This window comes from Pelodiscus sinensis, chromosome 7 (genome assembly GCF_049634645.1).
Source record: "Pelodiscus sinensis isolate JC-2024 chromosome 7, ASM4963464v1, whole genome shotgun sequence".
Taxonomy (NCBI): Eukaryota; Metazoa; Chordata; order Testudines; family Trionychidae; genus Pelodiscus; species Pelodiscus sinensis.
Window position 1 is genome coordinate 75653755 of NC_134717.1, and position 16683 is coordinate 75670437.

A 16683-nucleotide genomic window follows, 5' to 3' on the forward strand; every position below is an offset into this window, starting at 1 on the left:
ACAGCCCTGGAGTAATTACCTCCATCAAGTGTAGTTAAGTACATTGTGATAAATAAAGACACAAATACACTAACAACATGGATCATCTGATGACTTAGAAATGTTACTAGGTTATTGACCTTAGGATGGACGGAGGTGGGGGAGAGATTCATCTACAGAGACAATACGCACTTGCTGGGCTTGATCCAAAGCTCATAAAGTAAATGAAAAGACTGCATTCAGTGGACTCCGAACACTTGCAAGTGCTAATTATGTTCTAATTGTATTGTACACGCGTGAAGAGGCAATCCAATCCAGTTTTCACCAGGTATGCGCAAAAGTACGTCATCTGCACAAGGGCTAATTGCACAACCAATACCAACTTTCCAACCCCAGGCCTTGCACTATTATATTTTTTTAAAACTGTTTTCTAATAGGAAAGTGTTTTCCTGTCCTGTCCCTCCCCAATACTCCCACCGTATTTTACAAAATAAGCACACAAACAAAAAAACACAATTTTTGCTCCAATTTTAAAACAAAACAACCAGTCACTCCCTGGGTAAAGACTAAACACCTGAAAAGGTGAATGTTTTGCCAAACAAGAATGTGACTGAAAACAGACAAAAAGCTAATGCAAACAGCCATAGTGTCTACTGCAGTTCAACATAGAATATAGTAAACAAAAATATACATTTTTCTTAAATACTCAAGCATTAATATAAAATCATCCACCTTTAAATAACATTTTGGTTCTAGAAGTCTCTACTGCATTAATAATCACGTATTGACATGGGAATTGGCTAAGATTTCTTAGTTGTCCAGCTAGCCCAATATATCCTGCTTCTGTCAGAAATAAAGAACAGATGCTACAGAGAAAGGTGAAAAATCCCCTGTTATACTTCTAATTGTGCAATATTATACTGTAGCTATTTGTTCAGTCTGTGCCCAGCTGGTGATCAGCTTTTATCTTGAAACCTGAGCCCTTATAAAGTTTATCTTAATTAGTAGAACTGCAGATGTTTTCCATTGTGAGCTAAACCTTCAAATATGACTTCAACAGTTAGATGCCTAACTAAACTTTAGATGTCTAAAGTAGCACCTGAATGCCTCCTCACAGATTTAGGCATCCAACTTTAAAAATCTAACCCATAAATATCTAATTTTAAAAATTTATATTTAACCATTTGCCTCAAGATGTTGTAGCACAAATTAACCAGATGTTGAAAAAAAAAAGTATTCTGATGTTTTAAAATTGATTTGCAAAATCAATTATGCTTTTTTGGGCTTCTTTGTAATGTGTAATGATGGAGGTGAGCAGAGGAAGATTTACGCTTGCTAGACATGATTGCCCAATCATAAAAAGTTTTTTGCATGACTTCCAAGGAGTCTGGATAACTTGGGAGGAGTCTGGATAACTTCCGAGGAGTCTGGATAACTGTATGCTTCACCTACCCAGGTGAAATAAGTGGATGAGGCTTTTTTTAAACAACTAACAAAATCACCAAAGCCCAAGATTTGGTGGTGATGGGGGACTTCAACTATCCAGACATATGTTGGGAAAATAACACTGCGGGGCACAGAATATCCAATAAGTTCTTGGACAGTATTGGAGACAACTTTTTTATTTCAGAAGGTTGAAAAAGCTACCGGGGGGAAGCTGTTTTAGATTTGATCCTAACAAATAGGGAGGAACTAGTTGAGAATTTGAAAGTGGAAGGCAGCTTGGGTGAAAGTGATCATGAAATCATAGAGTTCACAATTGTAAGGCAGGGTAGAAGGGAGAACAGCAAAATAGAGACAATGGATTTCAGGAAGGCGGATTTTGGTAAGCTCAGAGAGCTGATAGGTAAGGTCCCATGGGAATTGAGACTGAGGGGAAAAACAACTGAGGAGAGTTGGCAGTTTTTCAAAGGGACATTGTTAAGGGCCCAAAAGCAAACAATTCCGCTGTGTCAGAAAGATAGAAAATATGGCAAAAGACCGCCTTGGCTTAACCACGAGATCTTGCATGATCTAAAAATAAAAAAGGAGTACTATAAAAAATGGAAAGTAAGCCAAATTACAAAGGATGAATATAGGCAAACAACGCAGGAATGCAGGGGCAAGATTAGAAAGGCAAAGGCACAGAATGAGCTCAAACTAGCAACCAGAATAAAGGGAAACAAGAAGACTTTTTATAAATACATTAGAAGCAAGAGGAAGACCAAGAAGAGGGTAGGCCCACTGGTCAGTGAGGAAGGAGAAACAGTAACAGGAAACTTGGAAATGGATGAGATGCTCAATGACTTCTTTGTTTCGGTCTTCACCGAGAAGTCTGAAGGAATGCCTAACATAGTGAATGCTAGTGGGAAGGGGGTAGTTTTAGAAGGTAAAATAAAAAAGAACAAGTTAAAAATCACCTAGAAAACTTAGATGCCTGCAAGTAACCAGGGCCTGATGAAATCCATCCTAGAATACTCAAGGATCTGATAGAGGAGGTATCTGAGCCTCTAGCTATCATCTTTGGAAAATCATGGGAGACAGGAGAGATTCCAGAGGACTGGAAAAGGGCAAATATTGTGCCCATCTATAAAAAGGGAAATAAGAACAACCCAGGAAACTACAGACCAGTTAGTTTAACTTCTGTGCCAGGGAAGATAATGGGGCAAGTAATTAAGGAAACATCTGTAAACACTTGGAAAGTGGCAAGGTGATAGGCAACAGCCAGCATGGATTTGTAAAGAAAAAATCGTGTCAAACCAATCTGATAGCTTTCTTTGGTAGGATAACCAGTCTTGTGGATAAGGGTGAAGCGGTGGAACATGGGGTGCAAGCTCTGTCAGGTGGAGAGGATGGGTGGGAGAGAGCTGAAACAGGTACAGGGGTGGGATGGGTAAGTGTGGATAGCTGGACAGCATGGGATTGGGGAGGGATGCAGTGAGGACGACGGCTGTTGGGGGAGAGATATGAAGATGGAGGGATGGGGTGTTGGGATTGGGGAGGGATGCAGTGAGGATGACGGCTGTTGGGGGAGAGATATGAAGATGGAGGGATGGGTGTTGGGATGGGGAGGGATGCAGTGACAGGGTTGGGAGCGCAGACCCATTTCCAGCACTCGCAGATGGACATGCACAGACCTAAACCCCTGAGTACTGGCAATGGGGTGGCAGACTGTGCATGGCACACTTTGATCCTCACCCCACAAGAAGTGCAGGAAGGGGCGGGACAGCTGGGCAGCAGTGGGAGAGGCATGCTCCTCTCCTGCCCTGACCCAGCCAATGGGAGCTGTGCCTGCAGGTGTGGGACGGGACAGTCTCTGAGGCTGGAACCACATATGCCAGCTCAGTTGCTTCCCCACAGGCTGTGCAGAGACTAGCAGGGAGCCGGCCAGCTCCGCTATGGCTGTGAACTGGACAGTCAATGGCCAGTCAGCAGTGCTGATAGGAGTGTCCAAGATTCCTTTCTGACCGCGTGTTCTGGTCCCGAATCGGTCACCCTACATCCATAGGATGTCAGGTTTTGGTCCTATCAGAATGACGTGTTTCAGAGAAGTCCCTGGTGGGACCGAGGGGAATGCTATGGAGTCTTTCACCTCTGTATCCTGAGGCAGACCGGTGTGGCACACAGGAGACCTTGCATAGTGCTGCAGCTGGTTGGTGGATACAGGGTTAAAATGTATATACGATTTATTGGGAATTTAGGTCTATGTAGAAATCAGGGGAGCCAACAGACGCACGAGGCCCCTGGGCAAGGTGATGGAGGTGGTCCTGCACTACCTGAAGGGTGGGGTCTTGGCTAAAGAGGGTGGAGCTAGGGCAGCCAGTCATCCATGCCCCCAGACTCTGCCTAGCCCTCAGCACCATCCGGAGCATGCCACCTAGGGCTCCGGGGAGTACTACACGCTGCTCTGGTGGTAATTTACAGGGCCTGGGGCTCCGGCTGCCACCACTGACACAGGAGCAGTGGCAATAGCCCCGATCTCTTTGAATTTCTGGGCCCCAGACCCATTGCCATTCCCACTTCCCAGTGGTGTGCCTGGTACACATTCTCCTATGATCGAGTACCTGTCCAGGGCCCATTCCCAGTCACCGCTCTCAATGGCATAAGGAATACGGTTTTGGCACTTTCACAAGTAAAACGACACAACTATTCCAAAACTAGGCAAACACTAAACAGATTCAAGGAGGGAAATCCAGACGAGGCTCATTTTAATCAGGTTAGATCAGGGTTTCCCAACCTATGGGTCGGGACCCAAATATGGGTCACCATTACATTTCAAAATGGTCGCCAAGTGTCTCCCCAAGTGGCTCTGCCCTCCCTCCCCCCCCCCCCGTTTTTGAATTCCCTTGGGTGACCAAGTCTTCCTGAATTGTCAAAATGGATCCCCACCTGGAAAAGGCTGGGAACCGCAGGTTCAGATTAATTCTAGTTTTAAAACAGAAACCAAAAATCCCCCTCCCCCCCTTCAAGTTTGGCAATGTGATAGTACAGCCAACCACCTCAAAGTCAATGCAACTGACACGGGATGTACCAGTCACGCTGGGCCTAAAAGAGTTAACCATGGCTTCCTGGCTGAGAGACCCCACCCACACAGCCCTGATGGGCATGCCCAGCTGGAGGACCAGTATAAATGCCAGTAGAGCAGCTCAGTCCAGGCTGAGGAGGGTTTCCAGGTGTCCAGTATTGACCCATATTTTCACCTTCTGTCCGGTAAAAAAAAAAAATCAGAAAATACCAGACACCTAAAATGTCCGGTATTTTCTGATTTTTTTTCCCTGCCAGGAGGCGAAAATACCAAACACCTGGCAACCCCTACCACACTCAGAAACTGGGCCCAGCCCCCGGATGTCCCTGACCCAGCCCCGGGGCCCCTCTTGGACCCCTCTCTCAGCCCCCGGGCTCCTCCCAGACCTCCCCCAAATCCTCCCTCCTCCCCACTTACCTGGTTCCACAGGGGAGCTCTCTTCCTGCACAGAGTAAGAAAACAAGATGTTGCTGGCAAAAAAAAAACCCCCAAAGGCCTTAAAGAGGCCATGCTGGGGGTTTTTTTGGTTGTTTTTTGCTTAATAACTGTCGGGGTCCTTTTATTTTTTTTGCTCAACAACTTTGGTCTCCCCCCTTTTTTTTCCTCAACAGTGTTTTTTTTTGGCAGCGGGGGGAGGGGGGTGTTCAGTATTTTTGAGAACTGACTCTGGCTGTTAGGCATCACTGCCCTGAGGGAAGCGGGTGGGGACTGCCACAGGCTGCTAGGCCTTGCCACCCAGAGGGAAGGGGGCAATTACTGACTCTGTCTGCTGGGCCCCACTCCCCTTTTAGAAGGGGGTGTTTTACTGACGGTGGCCGCCACACTGGACTGTTGTATTGGAGAAGGGAGTTAGTGAGAGGATCTGGGCCCTCGAGACTGAGAATTCACTGGGTGGAGCATGCTGAAAGGCCCAAAGCCCTGCCTCAGTGAGGACTGGAAATAGCCACCCCATCAGGGCTGGCCCACATTTTGGCACCTGAGGTGGGGAGCTCAAATGATGCCCCCATGTCCCTTTGCTTGGGCCAAAACTTTGAAAGGTCTCAATTATCTGGATCCTAGTGCCTCCCACTCCCACACACACATCTGACACCTGAGGCAGGCGCCTCAGCTCACCTCATGGTAAGGCCAGCCCTGCACCCCATGACAGCAAGCATGAAAGAATGAATTCCCTCCACTATTTCTGATGTCAGATTCAGAATCTTGGAATTATCTGTGACCAAGGACTCCTTTCATCCCTCCCTCTTCTCATGTTGCTACCCCTGCTGATTATCTTCAAACATCACAAAGCTGTGAACCTTTCTTTTGGCACAGCAGTAATCCTGCATCTTGGTTTCTTCCAGGCTGCCTATGCAGCTCTTCCAAATTCCTTTCCCCAACTTGCTTTGCTGGGTTAATCGTATCTTTCTCTTTCTCTTCTTCACTTGGCTGGTTCCCTATCTACTTGCACGATCATATTAATACAATGTAGATTTAATGTCACACACTAATACTATCACTGACCTAGCTGTCTAATACTATCAATTCTTATTTTCCCAGTTATTCCTTGACTTCCTACTCCTTCCCGTGATCTCCCACTCTTCTTACTGCTATTCCTTCTTGTCTTGCCATTTCTAAACACTTTTTCCTTTTCTAACCCCTACTCTTTGGAAATCTCGTCTCCACTGTTTTCTTAAATCCCATCTCAAAACCTTTCTCCCTCCCATTGTTTAATGCTGCTTCTAATGCTACGAAGTCTCTCTTTTCTTCTTGTAACTCTAATAATTTGTTCTCATGTGGGACTCCCAATGGTTGATTTGTTTGGGTTTGTTACTCTTACCCAAAAGACTTTGGACAAAAGACACTATATAGTGAAATGTAAAATGGGATGACAGTGTGCGACAGGCTACTGCTTAAAACCCTTAACATACCTGAGGAAATGAAAGCACCAGGAAGTTAGATCTTACCAGAGCCTAATTTTAAATGGGAGGAAAAATCCCAACTTCTCCAAATCATCCCAAAAGATGCACAAATGATCTCCCAAGAAGGACATATCAGAGGTCATCTTGACTATAACCCCTGCTTAAGGACCTTCCTTTCAAGTCTGTCTTTGGAGTTTATTTTTGGCCAGAAAGTCTCCAGCCCATTATATTCCCCATTTCACCCAACATTAGTACAAAGAAGTCTAATATGACCAGCCCCATCAGAAGACATAAATCGGTTCCACTGGCCTTTGTGCTTGGGGACAAAATGTATTGAGGTGACTAACCCTTCTTTAGGTCATGTGCCAGCTCACTGCTAGATGTCTTACCATCCAGACCCTTGCCAGCAACAGCCTGCCTTCTAATTCAGTATGCAGATGCTGACTGGACTTTTTTGGAGCATTCCAATTACCTCCCTCTCTGCTACCTGCTATATTGGCTCTATTGGCTCCAAGCATTTCTTAAGGCTGAGCTAAAATCTCTGTGTCTCAGCGACAAACTGTCGTTTCTTGTGCCAATGTCTGCTAGGCGATTAAGTGTGAGTGAATTTGTTAAGGATGGATTGTATCTGCAGCCAGCCCGACTCCATTTAGTCCATTTAGATTCCACACCTGACTCCTGCATTAGCTGCACATCTTTCCGCAATGCACAGCTCACCTTTTCCTGCCATTTAAAGTTCTCTGTTACTTGGGTTTTTCCTATCCATGGCTTGGCTTACCTCCTCCCTTTCAGTCAACCTCCATTTTAATTTCCCTATTTCTCCATATTCCCCATTCCCTTCAGGTTTGCTCAGCTTATTCTCTCAATTCCAAATTCAATTCACTCCCATACAGATACTTGTTCATCCCTTTCCAAAACCTGATGGTTTCATAGGAAAAAAGTTGCATGAAGTATACCATAGAATAATCTCCTGAATCTCTTGCACATGGTGCAGCAGAATAATAGGAGTCTGTACAGCTCTTTGCATGTTGCAATCCTAATTCTAACCAGAAATCTTTAAGTGTTACTATTTTATATAAACACACTGTATATCATTTTGTAGTGTGTTTAGCTCAGTTTGGATTGTCACATATTAAAGAAGCCAAGCAAGTGTCCAGTCAGCATTACATATGAGCAAAAAGGAATGCAAGCCTTCCTCACAATGACAGGGTTAACCATTCACATCCCTAGTCTGAGCCCCATACAGAAAGCTCTTTGTGAGCCCCACCATGCCCTTTCTGCACAGACCAGTGACAAATGGCTCTTGTAGCTCACTCACGAGCAATACCAGCCACAGTAACATATCTTGCAATCATTTCAGACAGACCGTCTAGTTCAGCTACTGACTGAGCCAAGTGGCTACTGGCCATTGGCACACTCAGCTGCATTCACAACTGACAACAAGATTATACCAAGGGCAGTGCCAAGAAGGCTCTGTGCGACAACAAAGGCCCAAGCAAGATGAGTGCTCCTTTTCTATCATCTTGGGTCTGGGGCCTGAGAGGTCGCAGCTTGAGCCATTCACAATATTCCAGAATTTCTCAGGCCACTCCCTCTACCATTTACTGTCTGTGTTGGGGGAGCATTTTGACTCTCTCCTGGGGTTAGAACCACTAGCTTTGCTGGCCAGAGTGATCAGTTTTAAGCTCCTGCTCATCCTACACATGCAGTGGTAACAAGAGATCCTGTTACAATGCACCAAAGGTTCAAACCATGCCCGAGCTTTCACATAGCTCTTAAAATGAGGTGTCCTGTCTCGATGGCACAACAGAACTGTGTTCTAAAACTGCTCCAAGGGACAGCAGTGATGTAGCTGGGCCCACCACTAGGGCTGTAACGGAAGCAAGATCATGGTGGAGAAAGTTCCACAGCTGGGACTTCTTCATGCTTTCTGAACTATCTCTGTCATTGGCTTCTCTCAGGGAAGCCACATCAAAGCTCTTCCAAAAGCCAAGAAATAATCTGTGCTCTTATTCTGGTATCTGTATGTTCTCTGACTGGCATTTCAATCCAGGATATCAACTATTGAAGCCCACAGGACTATTTCTGGCCTACGACCTTTACTCAGAACAGGCAAAGGTCTCAGAATAAGGCTTTTCAGATTGAGGGCCATAGTGAGAAACACTTCTTGCCACCTATAAACTATAGAACATTTGAAATAAAAATGGACTAAGGCAATGATATTAAGATCTTGGAGTCCAGGTTGAGGACTTGACATTTAAAAATGTGGTAGGTCGTTCTTGCAAGATTTTGACACCAAACAGCAACAATTTCACAAAATCAGTAGATTTGCGCCCACTGCCCACCTCACCTGAAGCCTTGATAATGAAAATTTCATGAGGTCAGCCTTTCTTGTGAAATGTATCATTCTCTTCCAATTTGTGAGACATCTGAAGCGGATCCAGAAAATGTCACTTCTGGTTTTAGAGCAGAAGCAACAACGGCTTCAGTTCCATAGATATCAGGGTTTCAAATTTGAAACAAATTTGATATTGGAGAGCGTGGCCCCTGTCTGAACCACAAAGGGCACTCTCTCCATTTAAGGCATTTAATTCATAATTTGATAGCAGTGACGGTATCTGTCTTACTGCAAAGACAGTCTTCAAAATGGAGCCTAAGGCCAGAGACAGTAAAACATTTCTCTTACTCCCTCATTGGCCGGGTCACAAGCAAGGTCACTTTTGACAAGAGGCCTCCCACAACTGGGAGTATTTAGAATATCCATGTAAATAATAAAAGCCAATTCCATTTTAAAATTATACTTTGTGTTTTATGCCATGTAACTTCTTAAATGCTGCTGGGCGTAAGATGGATGCAGCTCTCGTAACACCCCACAGATTTGTTTGATTTACTGCACTGGTCTGACATGCTGTTTTCACCTTGCAGGGTCAACCTAGCATCTAAGAATCCGCTTGTATGATAAAGTCATGAATTAAATGTGCAGTTAGAGTAACAGACCACACATTTTAACGTAAAATGGAAGAAAATGATTATAGCAATCCCCATGGAAACAAGAATAATCACATGATAAGATAGTGCTAATGGGAATTTATCATCTCCTATCACATGTGATGCTTAGAACAAAGAAGCGCCACTAGTCAGTTTCACAGTTCTTATTGTCAGCACTCCAACCAAAAACTACTGGGGATTATTAAAAAATGACAAAGGATTGGGGGCTCTGAATTGCCAGATCTGGAGTGGAGTAGCTGCAAGTATCTTAAAGAGTCAAACTTACATACAATGGTATTAAATATTACCCAACACGACAACCTAATCTCCCTCCACACAGCCTAATTTCCTTTCCCCTAATCTCCATACCTACACACACAGCTAAGATAGATTCATCACTGGAGTAGCCAAATGGAGCCAGTAGTTTATGAGTGTATCTAGACAGTTTTCTTTTTAACACAAATACTCATCCACCCTCATATGCTTCAGATTTAGAATACAATCCTTTGATTTTTTTAATGAAGTCACCTACAATATTTTCCATTTAAACCAAATAAGATCTGACCAAAATTAAAATTTTAAAAGGCACCTGTGAGAACAGAAATCTCATAGGGTATGTCTACACTACAAAGTTAGTTCGAACTAACTTAGTTCGAATTAGTTAATTCGAACTAAGTTAGTTCGAACTAACGCATCTAGAACTAAAAACTAGTTCGAACTAGCGTTTTGCTAGTTCGAACTAGTAAGTCCACATTGAGTGGACTCTGAACAGGGCTTAAGGATGGCCGGAAGCAGTGCTGGCAGGGCATAAAAGGAGGACTTAGAGCATGGAGATGCTGTCTCAGGCTAGCCGAGGGCTGCGCTTAAAGGGTCCCGACCCCCACCCCGGACACACAGTTCTCAGGGGTGCCCCGCTTGCAAAGAAGTTCTGGCTTGGAGTGCCCTGAGTGCCCACACTGGGCACATCACACCACTCGGCCATCAGCCCGGCTGCACTTGCCGCAGGCTGCCATCTGGGGAGAGGGAGTAATTGGGGGGCTGCAGGAGAGCTTCCACCCTCAGAAGCCCACAGAGCCAGCCCAGTCCTCCCCATTGGGGGCTCGTACCCCATTCCTCCCTCACCTCCTTCCACTTACCCTTCCCTAGCCCCCCTTCTTATTGATGTACAAAATAAAGATAACGTTTCTTCCAACATTGACTCTGTCTTTATTGAAAAAAACTGGGGGAGACTGGGAAAAGGAGGTGGGAGAGGGGAAGAGAAAGGCTGGGAGAGGGGAGGGCAACTAACATGATCAGGGGTTGGGAACAGGTCCCAGATGAAGAAAGGCTACAGAGACTGGGACTGTTCAGCTTAGAAAAGAGGAGACGGAGGGGGGACAGGATAGAGGTCTCTAAAAGCAGGGGTTGGGTGGAGAGTGTGCATTCAGAAAAGTTCTTCCTGAGTTCCCATAAAGAAGGACTAGAGGACACCAAAGGAAAGGAATGGGTAGCAGGCTTGAAACTAGTAAGAGAAAGTTGTTGTTCTTGACAAAGCAAATAGTTAACCTGTGGAACTCCTTGCTGCAGGAGGCTGTGAAGGCTACAACTAGAACAGAGTTGAAAGGGAAGTGAGATCAAGTCATGGAGGTTGGGTCAATGGAGTCCTATTAGCCAGAGGGTAGGAGTGGTGTCCCTGCCCAAAGTTTGTGGAAGGCTGGAGAGGGATGGCACAAGACAAATGGCTTGGTCATTGTCTTCGGTCCATCCCCTCCAGGGTCCCTAGGGTTGGCCGCTGTCGGCAGACAGGCTACTGGGCTAGATGGACCTTTGGTCTGACCCAGTACGGCCATTGTAAGCTCAGGGCTCAGTGTCGGGGGTCTCAGTGGACCCCCTTGATTTTCATGCACACCTGGTCCTGGGTGGCCAGGCTGGCAGCTCTCCTGCCCTAGACGGCCACTTTCCTGTGCCTAGTGCGGAGATCGTGGACGAGGTCCACGATGTCCGCACTAGCCCAGGAAGGTGCCCGCCTCTTGCGGTCCAGGGCAAGCTCCCGGGAGCCGCCAGCCTGGTCCCGGCAAGAGGGGGTGGGCTGGGGGGCATCGGGTGGGTGGCTCTGTGCCGTGCCAGGTGCAGGGTCTGCTAGCTGGGTGCTGGCAGGCTTGCACCTGGCACGGGCACCGTAGCCAGCCCGTGCCCCTTTAAGGGGTCCGGGGCTGGGAGGGGGGCATAGAGTTTCCCTGGTGTTGGCCAGAGTGGCCACCAGGGAAACCTGGGGAGGGCTAGCCTCCCACTAGTTCGAACTAAAGGGCTACACAGCCCTTAGTTCGAACTAGGCGTTAGTCCTCGTAAAATGAGGTTTACCTAGTTCGAACTAAGCGCTCCGCTAGTTCGATTCAAATTCGAACTAGCGGAGCGCTAGTGTAGCACCTATTAAAGTTAGTTCGAACTAACGTCCGTTAGTTCGAACTAACTTTGTAGTGTAGACATACCCTTATTTCAGTAATAACCATCTGAATGGAAATTGGATGTCCTATTCCCTTAAGCAACTTGCATTGATTCTGCACCAAAAGCTGGTAAGCAGATCCCTGCAACACGTAAGACAAGTAGACCATAGAATCATAGAATAATAGGACTGGAAGGGACCTCGAGAGGTCATCGAGTCCAGCCCCCCGCCCTCAAGGCAGGATCAAGCTCCGTCTACACCATCCCTGACAGATGTCTATCTAACCTGTTCTTAAATATCTCCAGAGAGGGAGATTCCACCACCTCCCTTGGCAATTTATTCCAATATTTGACCACCCTGACAGTTAGGAATTTTTTCCTAATGTCCAATCTAAACCTCCCCTGCTGCACTTTAAGCCCATTACTCCTTGTCCTGTCCTCAGAAACCAAGAGGAACAAATTTTCGCCTTCCTCCTTGTGACACCCTTTTAGATATTTGAAAACCGCTATCATGTCCCCCCTTAATCTTCTTTTTTCCAAACTAAACAAGCCCAGTTCATGAAGCCTGGCTTCATAGGTCATGTTCTCTAAACCTTTAATCATTCTTGTCGCTCTTCTCTGTACCCTTTCCAATTTCTCCACATCTTTCTTGAAATGTGGCGCCCAGAACTGGACACAGTACTCCAGCTGAGGCCTAACTAGTGCAGAATAGAGCGGCAGAATGACTTCACGAGTTTTGCTTACAACACACCTGTTGATACAACCTAGAATCATATTTGCTTTTTTTGCAACAGCATCACACTGTTGACTCATATTCAACTTGTGGTCCACTATGACCCCTAGATCCCTTTCCGCCATGCTCCTTCCTAGACAGTCGCTTCCCATCTTGTATGTATGGAACTGATTGTTCCTTCCTAAGTGGAGCACTCTGCATTTCTCCTTATTAAACCTCATCCTGTTTACCTCTGACCATTTCTCTAACTTGCTAAGGTCATTTTGAATTATGTCCCTATCCTCCAAAGAAGTTGCAACCCCACCCAGTTTGGTATCATCTGCAAACTTAATAAGAGTACTCTCTATCCCAATATCTACATCATTGATGAAGATATTGAATAGTACGGGTCCCAAAACAGACCCTTGAGGAACTCCACTTGTTATCCCTTTCCAGCAGGATTTAGAACCGTTAACAACAACTCTCTGACTACGGTTATCCAGCCAATTATGCACCCACCTTATCGTGGCCCTATCTAAGTTATATTTGCCTAGTTTATCAATAAGAATATCATGCGAGACCGTATCAAATGCCTTACTAAAGTCTAGGTATATGACATCCACCGCTTCTCCCTTATCCACAAGGCTCGTTATCTTTTCAAAGAAAGCTATCAGATTAGTTTGGCATGACTTGTTCTTCACAAACCCATGCTGGCTATTCCCTATCACTTTATTACTTTCCATGAATGCCCCCTTCTCTTCAGAAATAGATGCAGGCCCACAACATTTTCCCACCTAGGCTCCTATTTCATAGATGAAGGCTTTCTCTTTTGGGAAGAGAGGAAGCCTTTTTAAAAAGAGAAACAAAAGGAGACCACAGTGGTTAGGTGGCAGGAGAACAAGGAGAGAGAGAGGCATCTTACACCAGTACCTGTGTGAGTCCTCTGATGAGCCTTTAAGTGGGAGCTCTTTGTATAAACCTTCCGGCACCCATTAAAATGACAGCGATGAACCCTTTTCTTGTTTTCTGGGGATGCCTCAGCCCCGGATCCACCTTGCTCACTGTCATTTTGCCCACTCTTTATCATGCCTCCTGTTGCCGCCACCGCCGCCACTCCCACCTTAACTGAACTGAACGACGCCTTCTTAGCCACCAGTTTCAATGTTACCGTGCCATCCATGGCTGAGAGAGTTTGTGGGGTTTTTACCAGATGGCGGCTGAGTTCAGGAGAGGAAGGAGGCGTTAATGAGGTCACTGCATTGAGTTGGGCCTGGTTGACAGTGGTGTAACCTTCTATGGAAGAGCTGGTGGGCTGCAAACTGAGGCACGTCTCAGACAGCAGCTTGTCCCGTGAGAGGATAAGGTCTATGTTGGTGCTTTTGTCACATGTACTTGTCTCCACTGGCAACAGGATAGGGTCCAGCCGTCGGATACTGTCCTCTGAGACTGGGGGTGAAGAGGTGTGAAGAAAACAGTCCCAGTCCTCACCAAAGTTCTCTGAGATCTTCCTTGGTTCTGTCTGAAGATAACGTTCCAACTCAAGGCATGTCTGCAGGGGGGATGGGAAGGGAGGGAGGGAAAGAAACCATTATTAGAAATCCATCTCAGCATTAACCCCCAGCTGGGGCAGGAGGCCAGGCATGGTAACTTCTGAGTTCAGAACAGTTCAGAGAGAGTATTTATGCACACCAAAGCTTTGCAACTACATTGTGATGCAATCCACATTGTGATAAATTGCAGAGCCATAGGAAAAATGTCCCGCGCACTTTTTGACTGCCTTACTGCACTTTGCCCACTAATCTGCCTCCCCATGGAATTATTCTACCAAGCCAAACCTTGGAATAGCTTTGGGTACGTCTAGACTACATGGCTCCGTCGATGGAGCCATGTAAAATACTTTACTCGGCATAGTCAAAGAAGCGGGGATTTAAATAATCCCCGCTTCATTAAAATAAAAATGGCCGCCGTGCTGTGCTGACGATCAGCTGATCCAGCCGCCTGGGTCCTCCGCGGCTTTGCTCCCCGTCTCCCTGGTCTGCTGGGGGGAGCCCTCCCCCCAGCAGACCAGGGAGACGGGGAGCAAAGCCGCGGAGCAAAGCTACAGAGCACGTGGGCAGCGGGACAGCCCAGATGCGCTGCGGCTGTCCCACTGCCGGTGTCCTCGGTGGCTTTGCTCCCCGTCTCCCTGGTCTGCTGGGGGGACCCCCCCAGCAGACCAGGGAGATGCAGAGCAGCTTTTCTCGCCCCAGAGGACGCGGGCGGCGGGACCGCGGCGCATCTGGGCGTCCCGCTGCTCCTGTCCTCCTGGGCGAGAAAAGCCCCGTTCGTAATTGCGGATCCGACATAAGTCGGATCCGAGTAACTCGGGGACTGCCTGTAGACAGAAATGCTGAGCCAGAGGCTCAACTGACCCCAATCAATGTAATTCTGCTGCAGTCAATGGATGGTACTGATCTACATGAGCCAAGAACCTGGCCCCAGTGCCGGCCTCTCACTGGACGTTAACTCTAGTGACTGTTCAAATAGCAATACTGCACATTTTTTCATTACTGATTGCAGATAGGCTTGGCTAATCGTATGTGAGGCTTGATAGTGCACATCATGTCCTCAGGTTAAATCCTGCACCCTGAGAAAACATCTGTTCTCATAAGATGCTCTGAAAAGAGCATACACTGTTTTCACAGAAATAACTAAACTTCTTTTGATCTTGGTTGCTATCAGGTATGATGGCAAGGAGCACAAGTCAACAGAAGAGAATAAAGCACAGTTATTCATAAAGTTCTCTCAGGTCTTGTCTATAAGAATTAGCATCACTCTGAACCACTAGTGGAGTTGCACCCATATAAATCATTTCATGTGCCCGTAGGAATCACAATAACCCTACAAAGGCTTTCTTTGTCTACACTGGTACGTCTACCTTAGATGTTGAAACTGAGGCTAATTTCTTGTGTGGATACCAGTGATTTCTACAGGTCTATTTATCTGCTCCCAGGCCAGCATTACACTAGTATAGGAGCACCTCACAATCTTTAATGTATTTCTCCTTACAACTACCCTCTTTGTTAAGGAAGTACTGTTATCCCTATTTATTACATACACAACTGAGGCACAGAGTCCCCAAATGTCTTGCCCAGTGCCACACATGGGGGTTCATTGTGCAACAGGAGACTGAACCCAAATTTCTCAAGCGACAGGTACTGCCCTGACCTCAGGGCGCCTGTCTCTGTAGAGAGTGAAACAGTAGCTCCTGGCATACACTGGGGGAGAGGGGATTTCTATTGCCATTGGAGGTGCTATGTGGCACGAGGAACTGAAGGGACTGCAGATGATCCCTTCGTGTTTCAGTTAGTATTTCAAGTTCAGAGGCCAGGAAGAGCTGAAACTAGGTTCTCAGGTTTCCTCCCCAGCTTGCTAATTTTCAAAATTGAAGAATAATGTTGTGAAAACAAAAGTGGTACAAGACAGATGCTAAGAACGTGAAACGACCAGGATCTGTCTAATGTGTTTTTATCTCTGACAGTCCTGTTTCAAGAGTCCAAAGAAACTGCTTATCTGTCTCCCTGCTCCATCAGTAAGTTTCTTTAAAAGGCACCCCATTTCCTGCCTGCACACTGCAAAGTCAGCCCCAGAACATCCGCCCATCTCATCCTCTGAGCTATCCCAGCTTCCTGCACAGAAGAGAAGGCTCGAACCTCCTGGAGTCAGCATTAAACACTTGGTCAAGTTGTAACTGCATCACATGTTGCTGTTGCCTCACTTCTCTGGCAACATGTAATTGTTAGAGAAGCTTTTTGCTGCGGCCGCCCCCCTTTAAATGAATGCAGAGGGTTTCTTTTGAGGAAAAGTCCCAAGCTGTCAACATTCACTCACTCACCCTAACTGACAAACCAGACAAGCAGCAGCAGAAATGCACACTGTTAATGAAAGAGCATTGTGCTCATCAGCTACATGATGAACAACTGTTTCCTGAAGGAGTTACAGACACCAGTCACAACTGTAAAAGCCTGTCATTCACAGTCCTGCTCTGCACTTCTCTCAGCAGGGAAATCAGAGGTACCAGAATCACACGTAGAATCTGCAGCACTGGACCACAAACGCCACGGTCTCTGGGCTATTGGCGCAGTTGCTAGATAATAAGAAGGCAGAGCACCCTTCAGAAAAGGGGAGGATTGTTTTCTATT

The 16683-nt window shown here is 46.3% G+C and overlaps 1 protein-coding gene across 1 annotated transcript in view; it reads right to left on the reverse strand.

Moving 5' to 3' along the window:
• Positions 1-16683, reverse strand: part of KLF7 (KLF transcription factor 7) — a 76773-nt gene that overhangs the window by 20698 nt on the left and 39392 nt on the right. Inside the window, exon 2 of the mRNA XM_006129029.4 lies at positions 13433-14051. Within this exon, the coding sequence (XP_006129091.1) occupies positions 13433-14051 (619 nt within the window). The remainder of the gene's footprint in view (positions 1-13432; positions 14052-16683) is intronic.